The sequence below is a fragment of the Oncorhynchus mykiss genome, chromosome 23 (genome assembly GCF_057628025.1).
Source record: "Oncorhynchus mykiss isolate SJ-2025 chromosome 23, ASM5762802v1, whole genome shotgun sequence".
Classification (NCBI taxonomy): domain Eukaryota; kingdom Metazoa; phylum Chordata; class Actinopteri; order Salmoniformes; family Salmonidae; genus Oncorhynchus; species Oncorhynchus mykiss.
The window spans coordinates 40,733,104-40,749,301 of NC_143044.1; the positions used below are offsets into that span (position 1 = coordinate 40,733,104).

Here is a 16,198-nt window from a genome sequence, read left to right on the forward strand (position 1 = left end):
GAGACAAGACCGAGACACTCAACATGTGGTCTCCAGACTACAGTCCTAAGAAATTACCCTTAATTTATGACCTCTGACATCTAATATTTGACCCTAACCACCATCATATAGGGACTGAGTACAGGGGTCACCACTAGCGTACTACAGTCCCAATAAATAACAGCTCAACCCTGTCTCATTTACCTCTCTCCTACAACCTTGTACCTAAACATCCTCACTAAAGTGACCCAAACATTTCTATCCCACCCATCCTCCATGTATTGTGTTCCTCTCCTGCCTAACCCACTCTCCTCTTCAGTCCGTCCAAACCACCCCAGCAGAATAAAGTATGTGGTCTTTCCCACTGTCTGCAGAGAACAATGTTGACAAAAGTGTAAACAGCACAGATATTAACCTCTAGACGTCCGCAGCTTCGGGTGTAGTTTCTCTGAGACTGTAATACATTTTTATGTTCACACGCTACTACATCAGATTTGAAGTTGTAGTCGCTGATATCAATATCTGACGATGATTAATTTACATATCAGATTTTAAGCTTGTATTGAAAAATCAACAAATCAAACATTTAATGGTGTGTAATGAATGTACTATTTAAAACAATAATAATTTGCACTGTAGTTTTTGGATTGATACTGTGCTTCTTATCAGTATTTTTTTTCTTGGATTTCATAATTATTTGGCTAAATTGTCAACAAAGATCCCGTGTTTTAAATCCAAGGTTGTTGTCGAAACACTGGGAAAAATGCAAACTCCTCAAACAAGGGAAAGGGGAAAATTGACTTCTGATGCTCACTGGCCCTTTAAGTACGCTCGGTCTTTTCTGGTGTTTTCAGGCGTCTCTCGTCACCTACCCCTTTCACTGCGGCTCAAAAGCAGAGCGGACTGACCCGCTTCTGATCTAAATCACTGCTAGCGCTCATTGTGAGATACAGCAACCACTTCTGTAGGCTTTCTGAAACTGCCTAGACCTTTGCAAATGCAAGCAATTAAATGTGTGGTGGTCGGGGACGGGTAAGAATCTCATTGATAAACGTAGAGAATATCCTCATCCCGTGTGTGTGCGTGAGACCAGCGATGCGGTCATGTTTGGGAGATGATTGTAATATAATGTGAGACGTCGGGATGTGTAAAATGTGGAGTTGTGTATTCTCACGCTGAGAAAACGCCCAGGCGGTAGCGATGCTATGGGAAACATACTCGCCTTGTAGGCCATCGGGAATCAGGCTTCATCAGTTCTGATGCGGGCTAAGGAATTTCTAGGCGTTGTTTTATAATAATTTCAATTTACAGCCCTTTCTTCCCATGTTTTATGACGGAATCTATTCAGTTATTCCGTTTTTATTTTCCTTCAATCATTTACTACCATGTTCGCTACAGTATTTGGGAGTTGGATTGAAAAAGGCGAGATGGTACAGCAGGTCTATGTAGATACAGCAGGAAGCATTGATCCTTTATCTGACTGATTTTGTCCTTAACTCCCCTAAACCTTGGCGAAATGTTGATATCTACAATGCTTTACTAATGCCAAATCCCATCTGGAGGATTTGTGAAAACTAAGGGTTATTAATCTGTTATGTTTGTTCCTTTATATAATAACAAACCGGGGGCGTAGGGTTAACTACTTTTAATGAACATATACTTCAGCTAGAACACTCCATGTTTAGCCATGCAAGAATCAATCAGAGCATTAGTGTAATATATGAATATTTCATCTGTTAATCTGTAATTCCCAGAGCAACCCAGAATATATTATTAGTGGCCTGCTCCAAAAAAAAAAACGTTTTCACTACCCCTCCCTCCTCCCCTCTTTCCCAGTTCCCTCATACTCCTTACCCCCAGCCAAGCTCAAACTCAATGACCCCAAATCTGTTTTATAGTAGCACTTAAACTGTCAGTCTGTCTCACTACTGCTCCCTCCGTTCATCCACACACACACACGCACACACACACACACACACACACACACACTCATTCTTACGCAGGCCATTCACCTCCTACCCTGCAAATCCACCATCAATCTGTTCATATCATTCTGACGTACTGGATACACAGACTCATAGACACACACACAGACACCGCTGTCACCAACCCTTCCTGTGTTGTGTGTTTGGCAATAACAGGGATGGGGTAGATAACAGGGATGGTGTCGATAACAGGGATGGGGTAGATAACAGGGATGGGGTAGATAACAGGGATGAGGTCGATAACAGGGATGAGGTCGATAACAGGGATGAGGTCGATAACAGGGATGAGGTCGATAACAGGGATGGGGTAGATAACAGGGATGGGGTCGATAACAGGGATGGGGTCGATAACAGGGATGGGGTCGATAACAGGCATGGGGTCGATAACAGGGATGGGGTCGATAACAGGGATGGGGTCGATAACAGGGATGGGGTAGTAGGGCGTGAGGGAGTAGTATGTCCCTCATGCAAAGTGAAAATAGGCCAATGTCTGTGTGATACTTAACCTGAGAGAGAGACAAAGACAGCAGACATGCACAAACTGAGTGCCAGCCTACCTAGAAGTCTATCTACCTCAGCAGCTTTTTTTAGGGTCTCAATATTAGGCTTGTGTTTTCTCTAGCAGTGAGTAAAGCGAGTATGTGTCTGTCTCTCTTTATTTATTATTTAAAAAAAACATTTAATTGAAGGGCTTTATTGGCATGGGAAACGTATGTTAACATTTCCAAAGCAAGTGAACTAGATAATAAACCATACAAATTAACAGTAAACATTACACTCACACAATTTCCAAAAGAATAAAGACAGTACAAATGTCATATGTGCAAATAGTTAAAGCACAAAGGGAAAAATAAATATGGGTTGTATTTGCAATGGTGTTTGTTCTTAACTGGTTCTTAACTGGTTGCCCTCGAGGCAACAGGTCACAAATATTGCTGCTGTGATCGCACACTGGTATTTCACCCAGTAGAATGGGAGTTTATCAAAATTGGGTTTGTTTTCAAATTCTTTGTGTAATCTGAGGGAACTATGTGTCTCTAATATTGTCATACATTTGGCAGGAGGTTAGGAAGTGCGGCTTAGTTTCCACCTCATTTTGTGGGCAGTCTGTTGAGAACCAGGTCGGTCTACGGCGGCCTTTCTCAATAGCAAGGCTATGCTCACTAAGTCTGTAAATAGTCAAAGCTTTCCTTAAGTTTGGGTCAGTCACAGTGGCCAGGTATTCTGCCACTGTGTACTCTCTGTTAAGGGCCAAATGGTATTCTAGTTTGCACTGTTTTTTCCAATGTGTCAAGTAATGATCTTTTAGTTTTCCCATAATTTTTTTCTCAGGGCTGTGGGAAAGACCTGTTTGCTAATCAGCTACACCACCAATGCCTTCCCCGGAGAGTACATACCCACTGTGTGAGTACACACACACACAATGCATGGATGCAAGTGAGTGAGTCTGCTTGCCTCTGAAGTGTTTGTATTTTACATTTATACTATACACAGAGCTATATATTAGGTGTCTACTATTACGCAGAGCTGTATATTAGGCATCTATGCTATACGCAGAGCTGTATATTAGGCGTCTATGCTATACACAGAGCTATATATTAGGTGTCTACTATTACGCAGAGCTGTATATTAGGCGTCTACGCTATACGCAGAGCTGTATATTAGGCGTCTATGCTATACACAGAGCTATATATTAGGTGTCTACTATTACGCAGAGCTGTATTTTAGGCGTCTATGCTATACACAGAGCTGTATTTTAGGCGTCTATGCTATACGCAGAGCTGTATATTAGGCGTCTATGCTATACGCAGAGCTGTATTTTAGGCATCTATGCTATACACAGAGCTGTATTTTAGGCATCTATGCTATACACAGAGCTGTATTTTAGGTGTCTACTATTACACAGAGCTGTATATTAGGCGTCTACGCTATACACAGAGCTGTATTTTAGGCATCTACGCTATACACAGAGCTGTATATTAGGCGTTTATGCTATACACAGAGCTGTATTTTAGGCGTCTACGCTATACACAGAGCTGTATTTTAGGCGTCTATGCTATACACAGAGCTGTATTTTAGGTGTCTATGCTATACACAGAGCTGTATTTTAGGTGTCTATGCTATACACAGAGCCGTATTTTAGGCGTCTATGCTATACACAGAGCTGTATTTTAGGCATCTACGCTATACACAGAGCTGTATTTTAGGCATCTACGCTATACACAGAGCTGTATTTTAGGTGTCTACTATTACACAGAGCTGTATATTAGGCATCTACGCTATACACAGAGCAGTATATTAGGTGTCTATGCTATACACAGAGCTGTATTTTAGGCGTCTACGCTATACACAGAGCTGTATGTTAGGTGTCTACGCTATACACAAAGCTGTATTTTATGTGTCTACGCTATACACAAAGCTGGCATCCGGATATAAAGATATGGTTTCCTCTCCCTGCAGCTTTGACAACTACTCTGCAAATGTGATGGTCGATGGGAAACCAGTGAATCTGGGTCTATGGGATACAGCAGGACAGGAAGACTACGACAGACTCCGACCACTGTCCTATCCACAGACGGTAACACACACACAGCTTCTAACCCATTATCTTTCTGTGAAGGATTGATTTGCTATCTACTAATCACAGAAGAGCTATTCTTCTAGTCTGTCCCATGTGGAGTCAGGGGATTCCATGGTTGGTTGATCTCAATGGTTTCACCCTAAGGTCTGTCTCTCTATGGTTCTCCCCAGGATGTGTTCTTGATATGCTTCTCCCTGGTCAGCCCCGCCTCCTTTGAGAACGTCCGAGCTAAGGTCAGTACTGAACCTACCTGCTCACAGACACAGGAACAGGGGACCTGCCGAGCCTGACCTAAAGAAGCACATCTATAGCTCTCCCTGGTTCATGTTCTATAGCTATAGTCCTGATATAGAGACAGTTTGGCCATTGTGGTTTCAACTCAAAAGCATTACGATGCTCTTAGATGACATCACACACCTTTCTGTGTGTCAAACTCTCTCTGTTTTTGACTCTGGTTAAGTTATTCACTAAATTTGATTTGGTGTTTTTAAAGGATGTGTGAGGTTTTTCAGCATTGTCTAATGGTGTTCTATTGTGTTTTACTGCGTTCTGCTATTCTGTTCTACACTATCCATAATAGTCCTATAAGCCATCTATGTCCATAGATCAGATTTGAGGTTATATTTCTATATCTCTGTTCTACCCAGCCTTAATCTCCATATTTGACCTAATGCCATTTACCCTCTGTATGTGGCGTGTCTCAGTGGTACCCAGAGGTGAGACACCACTGCCCCAACACCCCCATCATCCTGGTGGGCACTAAACTGGATCTGAGAGATGACAAGGACACCACGGAGAGGCTGAGGGACAAGAAGCTGTCCCCCATCACCTACCCCCAGGGCCTGGCCATGGCACGGGAGATAGGTCAGTCTGTGTGGATGTCTGCCCATCCATCGCCCACATTCGGAACAGCTAATGTATTTGTATTGGTATTTATTATGGATCGCCATTAGGCAGCAGCTACTCTTCAAAATTTAAGGCAGTTATACAATTTAAAAAACATTGCAAAACATTCACAGATTTCACAACACACTGTGTGCCCTCAGGCCCCTACTCCACCACTACCACATATCTACAATACAAAATACGTGTGTATAGTGCGTATGATATCGTATGTATGCATGTGCCTGTGCCTATGTTGCCTATGCTGTATTTTTATCTGTTTATTAAATCACATTCTACTGCTTGCATCAGTTACTTGATGTGGAATAGAGTTCCATGTAGTCCTGGCTCTATGCAGTGCTGTGCGCCTCCCATAGTCTGTTCTGGACTTGGGGACTGTGAAGAGACCTCTTGTGGCATGTCTTGTGGGGTGTGCATGGGTTTCCGAGCTATGCGCCAGTAGCCCAAACAGACACCTTGGTGCACTCAACATGTCAATACCTCTCATAAATACAAGTAGTGATGAAGTCAATTCCTCCTCCACTTTGAGCCAGGAGAGATTGACATGCATAGTATTGTTAGTTCTCTGTGTATATTCAAGGGCCAGCTGTGCTGCCCTGTTCTGAACCAATTGTAATTTTCCGAAGTCCTTTTTTGTGGCACCTGACCACACAACTGAACAGTGGTCCAAGTGGAACAAAACTAGGGCCTGTAGGACCTGCCTTGTTGATAGTTTTGTTAAGAAGGTAGAGCAGCACTTTATTATAGACAGACTTCACCTGATCTCTGACTGTTGTATCAACATGTTTTGACCATGACAGTTTAAAATCCAGGGTTACTCTAAGCAGTTTAGTCACCTCAACTTGCTCAAATTCCACATTATTTATTACAAGATTTAGTTGTGGTTTAGTGAATGATTTGTCCCAAATACAATGCTTTTAGTTTTATAAATATTTAGGACTAACTTATTCCTTGCTAACCACTCTGAAACTAACTGCAGCTCTTTGTTAAGTGTTGCAATAATTTCAGTCACTGTAGTAGCTGACGTGTATAGTGTTGAATCATCCGCATAGACACACTGGCTTTACTCAAAGCCAGTAGCATGTCACTAGTAAAGATTGAAAAAAGTAAGAGGCCTAGACAGCTGCCCTGGGGAATTCCTTATTCTACCAAGATTATGTTCAAATCAAATTGTATTTGTCACATACACATGGTGAGCAGATGTTATTGCGAGTGTAGCGAAATGCTTGTGCTTCTAGTTCTGACAGTGCAGCAATATCTAACAAGTAATATCTAACATTTCCACAACAAATACCTAATGGAATAAGGAATTGAATGGTATAAGAGTATATAAATATATGGATGAGCAATGACCGAGAAGCATAAACTAAGCTGCAATAGATAGTATAGAATACAGGATATACATATGAGATGAGTAATGCAAGATATGTAAACTTTAAAGGTTACATTATTAAAGTGACTAGTGTTACATTTATTAAAGTGGCCATTTTTTGAAGAAGCTTCTCCTATATGTTGGAGAGGCTTCCATTAAAAAACACCCTCTGTGTTCTGTTAGACACTCTTTATCCACAATATAGCAGGGGGTGTCAAAATTACAATACTTGTCTTTCATAGTTTGGTCAGATATACTTTGTGTAGTGGCAACGTTTGTTGCTGGCATGTCATGACTAAGTTTGCTAATCTTGCCAATGAAAAATAAAAATTAAGGTAATTGGCAATATCAGTTGGTTTTGTGATGAATGAGCCATCTGATTCAATGAAGGATGGGGCGGAGTTTGCCTTTTTTCCCAAAATGTAATTTAAGGTGCTCTAAAGCTTTTTACTATCATTCTTTGTCATTTATCTTTGTTTCATAGTGTAGATTCTTATTTTTATTCAGTTTAGTCACACAATTTCTCAATTTGCAATACAGTTGCCAATTGGTTATTTGCCATTCCTTTAGCCTCATCCCTCTCAACCATAACATTTTGTAATTCCTCATCAATCCACATGGATTTGACAGTTTTTACAGTCATTTTCTTTTTTACCTTTATCCCATCCTCCTTATAAATGTGTTTTGTTTCCAGAAGGTATCGAAATTGTCAACAAATGTTACACCCATTTCAGCTGCAATAATCATGTAGCCAGTTGTGAAGAGAAAGAATCCTGCAAAAGCGTTCATGCCACGATTCATTGAGGGCACAAGGCCAAATATGATGGGTATTTTTTTAGTGTCTAGCAGAGAGTCAATCAGCTCTTTAAAATCTAGTTTCAACTGTTCAGAGCTGTCCTTCATAATGTAATGAAAACCCACATGGACTACGAAAGAATCAATTTGCCCTGATGTAGTACATTCGGGAGCAGCTTGGTAATGTCATTTACTCCATCTCCGAGATAGGAACAGTCACATTTCTAACCATGGAGCTGCCCAAAATCATGGCTGACGAGAAGGATGAGGAAAGCTGCCCACTCCCATGCTTCACAGGATGATGCAGGCCTCCGACAGATGGAGAGGCCCCGCTCAATTCAGAGCAGGAACGGAAGGTTGCCAACGTCGATTTTGAAATCGTAGGAGTAGGCTGCAGACACCATTATCCCCAGCAACAAAGGTGCAGGAAGATCAAGCTGCTGGACGGCTAAACAATTCATTATTTGAATCCGCTCCGGACCTCTCGATGGGAATGTAGACTGCTTTGTGGGAGGCCGCTGTCTTTAGCTTCCACGGCTCATGACATGCGACTATCGTTGATTGCCTTGTTCCTCTTGCTGTGCTCCTTCGACTCCGCTATAAGATAGAGGAGCCCCGGGCAACACCTGCCAGTCGGATAATGACAAACGACAAGGCGGAGATGCATCCAACAAGCGCAAACGCCATCCAGCCACCAGCATAGAAAAGGTAATCATTCCACTCTGCGTTTTCCCCAGTTTCTTACATGGGCAGGCAACATGCGTGATCAAGGAAGCCACCTCATGCCTATAATCCTTGGCAAGCAAACAATTGCCGCATTGTAACTCTGAGTGATCCGGTTTGTCCTGAAACAAAGCGTAGACCGAAAGCTCCATTGGAAAACTCATCTGGGACTAACTTTGTTAGCTTGATGGCTAGCAGCTTAGCGGCTCTGTCAAGCAGGCAGAGCCGCTTGACCTGTCTGCTAAGCAGCATTCCGGGACAATCACAATCACCAGCCTGCTCCTTTAAAGACACATTTTCTTGCAGCTTAATCAACTCCATGTCAGTGAAGATCTGTTTGGCTTCTTCTGACAACTTTTTGTCACATTTGTGACTAAGAAGGGGTTCTGGATGAGCAGCAGCAGTTCTCTTCCAACAGTAAAGTCATCAAAGCTTGCCTTGAAGTTCTCCATCAGCTTCTGGATGAAATCTACATGGTTGGAAACCTCTGTCTCCTGGAAAGCCCGGACTGCTGTTATCATATCACAACTGTGTTGTCCCGTCCCTGCAGCTCAACAGTCAGTTGATTTGAGGTGTGATGTAATGTCTGTCCCTCTTCCAATCATGGCTGGAGCTCCATCTTTGGTGTTTGAGACCATGGTCTTCAGATCTATCCCCCTTTTTGTCAGCATCCCTTTGATGACCTCATGGATTTCCTCTACCTGTGTGTGCTTCTAGATGGATTAAACCCAACAGCTCCTCACAGAATTCCTTCTTTGTTTCGTTATAAAATCTGACAAACACAAGAAGCTGAGCATTATCAGTGTTATCTGTTGATTCATCCACAGATAATGAAATGCATGGTGTATTCTGAATGACCGCATCATATGGTGTAGTTAAATCTTCAGCTAATATTTCAGTTCTCCTCATTGCTGTGAATCTGACAGCGCGATCTGTTTGATCTTTTCTCTGAGCTCATCCTTTTTGTTCACCTTCAAGGAAGGTGTCAGCATCTTCACATATGCGTCCGTTTACCATCTCAGCGTCTGAAAGTTTTTGTTTTCCCAAAACCCAAGCTATCCTCAGTGAACACTCCATTGCACGTTGTTAGTATGTCAGGGAATTGACAAGGACTTTGGTGGACCTTTTTCATATTGGGATTTGAGTTGGTTAATCTTGTTTGTTCTCACCTCTGTGTGTGTGTGTAGGGGATACATCTGATCGAATTCACTATGCCTGGTGTCATAATGGAGCCTAACATTGGCACTTTTCACAAGAGTTACGGGCTTGCTGCATATCAGACACATTGGTTTTGTGCTAGTTTGGGGGAGAATGAATTAACTGTTCAGTCCAGTCGTTTTTCAATAAACAGTTTTTAGAGTAAACTTTTTTACATTTTTAACAAGCCATATAAAACAAAGAAAGAGCTTAGTTACCAGTATGTCTGTGATATTAACAGTTGAACTGCGGTCACATCTTTCTGCCTGCTTGTCCCAAGGTTCCGCAGAGGTTATTTGGATTGATATGATTGGGTAAGACTGGGCCTCTTGTATTTGCATATAACCACGCTATTGGATTAGACGGGGCACTTGTAGAGGTGGGCGTTGCTTCATGAGAGCGAGAAAGAGAGGCTGCTGCGCCTTTTTAAATTTTTATTTTAAAGCTGTCTAACGAGGCACACCTGTTAATTGAAATGTATTCCAGGTGACTACCTACTACTGTACCTAATGAAGCTGGTTGACAAAATACCAAGAGTGTGCAAAGCTGTCATCTTAGCAAATGGTGGCAACTTTGAAGAATCTCAAATATCAAATCTATTTTGATTTGTTAACACTTTTTCAGTTACTACATAATTCCATATGTGTTATTTCATAGTTTGGATGTCTTCACTATTATTCTACAATAAAGTAGGTGTGTCCAAACTTTTCACTGGTACTGTATATATAAAAAATTACAGCGTTCTCACAAATTTGATGATATAATCGTGAAGTCCATTCACAAGATTAGGGCATATGATACCGAAGTATAGCGGGGTGGTTACTTTCACAGGGTATTGCCCCAAACAGCAAGTGACCCTCTGTGCTTGATGTCATATGTCTGAGTCTGTACCTTTTTAAAGGGATAGTGTGAGATTTTGGCAATTAAGCCCTTTATCTATTTACTAAGTGTCAGATGAACTAATGGATAAAATACTTAATTTGATTATAGATGTGTAATAAAGATGTTTGTTTGTGTGTGGTGGTCAGGTGCTGTGAAGTACCTGGAGTGCTCGGCCCTGACCCAGCGAGGGTTGAAGACGGTATTTGACGAGGCCATCCGTGCTGTGCTGTGCCCCCCACCCGTCAAGAAGAGGGGAAAGAGGTGCACAGTGTTCTGAGGGCTCTTATTGTTCCAGGATCAACTTCCAACATAGTGGCCATCGTCATGACGATACATCTGGTACACTATAACATCACCATAACAATCATTACTTCTCTTCGGGACAAGTCCTAACTTGAAACACCACGTAACGGCAATTTAACTGACGTTTGTGTAAATAATGGATTCATGTCAATGGAATATTTGATCTCAAGTTAGGATTGGCCCCAAGAGAAATAAATACTGGATTTTTTTTTACAATAGGAAAACCTTTTGATCAGGTGTAAAGATGTGTCGTCAAGTTGCCATTTGTTTGTTTTACACAAAGGAAAGCACTTGAGGTGTGTGTCTACTCTCACTCATACAACCCTGCTCCCTCTCAGTCCTGTTAGCTTGAGTTGATACAGCACTCAAAACAGTCTGTACTGTGAATCTGTCGCTCTGGGTTGAAGTTGCCCTTAGGTACAGATTTAGGATCAACGTTCCCGCCTCAAGTCCTAAACTTGACCATTACGGGGAAAAAACACATGACCTTAGATCAGTGATTAGGGGCAATTTCACCCTACTCTGTGAAGTGAATAATGTGACAAACAGACAAGAATGACATGGGAGCTGTACAACCTGGCTACCTGAGGAATGCCTCTGATTGAGGTGCTTGCATTGGTTTAAACAATATGTCTTCATTTTCCAATTATTTTAATCTACCCATGCATGTCACTGTATGTGTGAGAGAGTAAAATGTCAAGCAGTGTCACGTTTCTGATACTTTTACTGCATTGTAGTGATAGACAAGCTACAAGCTACAAACTGTTGATTCAACAAAAGGGAAATGGATGATCACAACCGTGGTCTGTTTTATGTGTTACACAAACTAAGTCTAGTGATAATGTACAAAATAATATTTAGAGGAGGAATGCATTATGGATATATCTATTTATTATGGACCTGAATATTTAGCTCTTTAATTCCAGAAGAAAATGATAATACTAACCAGGTTTCCATCCAACCTTTTTAGTGGAAACACTTTCACGTGCAAATATTGATATATTAACTGTCATATGGAATATGCGCACTGCATCTGCGAACTGTTGGCTTGAGCGCACATGCCCATACCAGAGTAGGCACATTTGCTATTTTAATTTTTTTTTTTTTTTTTGAGTTGAATGCAATGGACTTGTATTCATTTTATTTGGTACATGGGAATTTAACCGCAAAAGTAATTTTTGTGACCTACGTCATCACACACAGACTTTTATCTACAAGTCAATTTGATTGAACCATATCTCTGGTGGGAAACTGCGCATTTAAAAAAAAGTGTGGGGCAGGGATTTTAGAATGTGTGCATAAAAATCTGCCGCCAATTGGATGGAAACCTAGCTAGTAACTCACTTTTAATCTAGAGATCTCATATCGCAAAACAATGTAATTAATTAACAAGTGCGTTTCTGTGGTTGTTGTAGACCTGCAGTATAACTGTTTCTTCCCCTCTAGTGGTGAGATAAAGGAATGCATTCTTCTCTGTCATCAAATAAAATAGAATTGTATTTGTCACATGCGCTGAATACAACGGTTGTGGACCGTGAAATGCTTACAAGCCCCTAACCAATGCAGCTTTAAAAAAATGGAGTTAAAAAAATATTTACTAAATAAACTAAAGTAACACAATACAATTACAATAATGAGGCTATATACAGGGGGTACCGGTGCTGCGTCAAGGGGCTACAGGTTAGTTGAGGTCATTTGTACATGTAGGTAGGGGTAAAGTGAATATAGATAATAAACAGCGAGTACAGCAGTGTAAAAAAATTAAAGGGGGGGAGGGTCAATGCAAATAGTCCAGGTGGCCCTTTTTATGAATTGTGTGTTATGGCTTGGGGGTAGAAGCTGTTAAGGAGCCTTTTGGACTTAGACTTGGTGCTCCAGTACCGCTTGCCGTGCGGTAGCAGAGAGAACAGTCTATGACTTGGGTGACTGGAGTCTTTGACAATTTTTTGGGCCTTCCTCTGACACTGGCCAGTATATAGGTCCTGGATGGCAGGACGCTTGGCCCCAGTGATGTACTGGGCCATACGCACTACCCTCTGTAGTGTTTTATGCTTGAATGCTGAGCAGTTGCCATACCAGGAGGTGATGCAAATGGTCAGGGTGCTTTTGGTACAGCTGTAGAACATTTGAAAGATCTGGAGACCCATGCCAAGTCTCTTCAGTCTCCTGAGAGGGAAAAGTTGTTGTTGTGCCCTCTTCACAACTGTTTTGGTGTGTTTGGACCATGATAGTTTGTTGCTGATGTGGACACCAAGGAACTTGAAACTCTCGACCCGCTCCACTACAGCCCCATTGATGTGAATGGGGGTGTGTTTGGCCCTCCTTTTCCTGTAGTCCACGATCAACTCCTTTGTCTTGCTTACATTTTGTGAGAAGTTGTTGTTGTCCTGGCACTACACTGCCAGGTCTCCGACGACCTCTCTAGTGGCTGTCTCATCGTTGTCGGTGATCAGGCCTACCACCGTTGTGTCGTCAACAAACTTAATGGTGGTGTTGGAGTCGTGCTTGACCACACAGTTATGGGTGAACAGGGAGTACAGGAGGAGACTAAGCACGCACCCCTGAGGGGCCCCCGTGTTGAGGATCAGTGTGGTAGATGTGATGTTTCCTACCCTTACTACCTGGAGGCGGCCCATCAGGACATCCAGGATCCAGATGCAAAGGGAGGTGTTTAGTCCCAGGGTCATTAGCTTAGTGATGAGCTTTGTGGGCACTATGGTGTTGAACACTGAGCTGTAGTCAATGAGAAGCATTCTCACATAGGTGTTCCTTTTGTCCAGGTGGAATTCAATCTTAGTCCTGTATTGACACTTTTTTTATTTTTAAAAATATTTTATTTCACCTTTATTTAACCGGGTAGGCAAGTTGAGAACAACTTCTCATTTACAATTGCGACCTGGCCAAGATAAAGCAAAGCAGTTCGACACATACAACGACACAGAGTTACACATGGAGTAAAACAAACATACAGTCAATAATACAGTATAAACAAGTCTATATACGATGTGAGCAAATGAGGTGAGATAAGGGAGGTAAAGGCAAAAAAAAGGCCATGGTGGCAAAGTAAATACAATATAGCAAATAAAACACTGGAATGGTAGATTTGCAGTGGAAGAATGTGCAAAGTAGAAATAAAAATAATGGGGTGCGAAGGAGCAAAATAAATAAATAAATACAGTAGGGAAAGAGGTAGTTGTTTGGGCTAATTTATAGGTGGGCTATGTACAGGTGCAGTAATCTGTGAGCTGCTCTGACAGTTGGTGCTTAAAGCTAGTGAGGGAGATAAGTGTTTCCAGTTTCAGAGATTTTTGTAGTTTGTTCCAGTCATTGGCAGCAGAGAACTGGAAGGAGAGGCAACCAAAGGAAGAATTGGTTTTGGGGGTGACCAGAGAGGTATACCTGCTGGAGCGCAGCTCTAGCCTTTAGTTCGGTGCGGATGTTGCCTGTAATCCATGGTTTCTGGTTGGGATATGTACGTACGGTCACTGTGGGGATGACGTCGTCAATGCATTTCTTGATAAAGCCGGTGATTGAGGTGGTATATTCCTCAATGCCATTGGATGAATCCTGGAACTTATTCGTCTGTGCTAGCAAAACCAGTCCTGTAGCATTATTATTTTATTTCACCTTTATTTAACCAGGTAGGCCAGTTGAGAACAAGTTCTCATTTACAACTGCGACCTGGCCAAGATCGAGCAAAGCGGTGCGTCTAACAAGACACCTAGGTAGTTGTCCACATCAGAGAATCACCAGCACTTCCTTTATTATTAGACATTGAGAACAAGCTGTTTTTGACAAATAGGCACAAACCACCACCCCTTGTCTTACCGGACTGTTCTACTGTTCTATCCTACTGATGCACGGAAAAGTCAGCCAACTACATTATCTGTGTTGTTCATCCACGACTCTGTGAAACATAAGATATTACAGTGTTTAACGTCCCGCTGGTAGGATAGTCAATAACGGAGCTCATCCAGTTTATTCTCCAGTGATTGCACGTTGGCCAATTTAATGGATGGTGGAGGCGGGATACCCACTCGCCGACGAATTCTCACAAGGCACCCGGATCTGCGTATCTGTATCTCCGTCTTTTCTTCATGCGAATGACAGGAATTTGGGCCTGGTCCGGGAGCAACAGTATATCTTTCGCGTCAGACTTATTCAAGAAAAAATCTTCATCCAGTTTGAGGTGAATAATCGCTGTTCTGATATCCATAAGCTGGTTTCGGTCATAGGAGATGGTAGCAGTAACATTATGTACAAAATAAGTTAAAAACAATGTGAAAAAACACAAACAGCACAATTGGTTAGGAGCCCGTAAAACGGCAGCTATCCCCTCCGGCACTATTATTATTTGTCATAAATATGTTATTTGGCATAACAACAGTCTGGTTGAATAATGAGTGTCTGGTCCTGTCCAAGTTGTTAATACTGCCTCTCGGTAGACATTTTTCCTCAGACACAAATCTAGGAGCAGCTAACCATTCCTCAGACATAACTTCATCCTATTCCTCAATGCTGTAGTTCAGAACTCTGAAAATATACTAAATACTACTGCACAGATATGAACTGGTGATTCAAACCCATTGTTATTAAGAAAGTTTTTTTTAATGCACTGGCAATGAGACGACTTGTGTAATGGTTTCATTATTTTTCTTTTTTTGTGACTTCACATGTCAGTGTTGTGAAATATTTACATTTTGTATAATAAATACAAATGTATATGAAACAAGTTTGTGTCAAGTGTTTTGAAGTGTACTAGTGTGTTTAATTAATTTAATAATTCTTTGTGATATATATGTGTGTGGGTTTAATTTTTTTAGCAAGAAACCACGGCTCCTGTTCCCAGACCAATGTGATTGTTTTGAATGCATTCTGTCATGATACAAATGTGTAAAGATCAAGTCTGGTTAATTTGCATACTTACAGTTTTCTGATTCTGAAGAACGGAGGCAGAACTCCAGTCCAAATACTCCTGTCTTCCCCATTCACAGCCACCTCTGGTTGACCAATCACAATCACAGCGGTCTCTTCCTTGCCTCTGTCCAACACCACACCGTGTAAGGTACGAGTACACTTACTTAACCAGGAAATATTCCCACTTATAAGCACAGACACTCCTAGAGAAACAGAAAGTACAGTGCCTTGCGAAAGTATTCGGCCCCCTTGAACTTTGCGACCTTTTGCCACATTTCAGGCTTCAAACATAAAGATATAAAACTGTATTTTTTTGTGAAGAATCAACAACAAGTGGGACACAATCATGAAGTGGAACAACATTTATTGGATATTTCAAACTTTTTTAACAAATCAAAAACTGAAAAATTGGGCGTGCAAAATTATTCAGCCCCTTTTACTTTCAGTGCAGCAAACTCTCTCCAGAAGTTCAGTGAGGATCTCTGAATGATCCAATGTTGACCTAAATGACTAATGATGATAAATACAATCCACCTGTGTGTAATCAAGTCTCCGTATAAA

General features: G+C 41.5%; 1 protein-coding gene across 1 annotated transcript; it reads left to right on the forward strand.

Moving 5' to 3' along the window:
- Nucleotides 1-815: 815 nt before the first annotated feature.
- LOC110503024 (ras-related C3 botulinum toxin substrate 3) lies at nt 816-15,449 on the forward strand. The gene is made up of 6 exons (XM_036960724.2): nt 816-1,011; nt 3,297-3,368; nt 4,425-4,542; nt 4,716-4,778; nt 5,250-5,409; nt 10,564-15,449. The coding sequence occupies exons 1-6, from the start codon at nt 977-979 to the stop codon at nt 10,692-10,694; spliced, it is 579 nt and encodes a 192-aa protein (XP_036816619.1). The 5' UTR covers nt 816-976; the 3' UTR covers nt 10,695-15,449.
- Nucleotides 15,450-16,198: the final 749 nt, after the last annotated feature.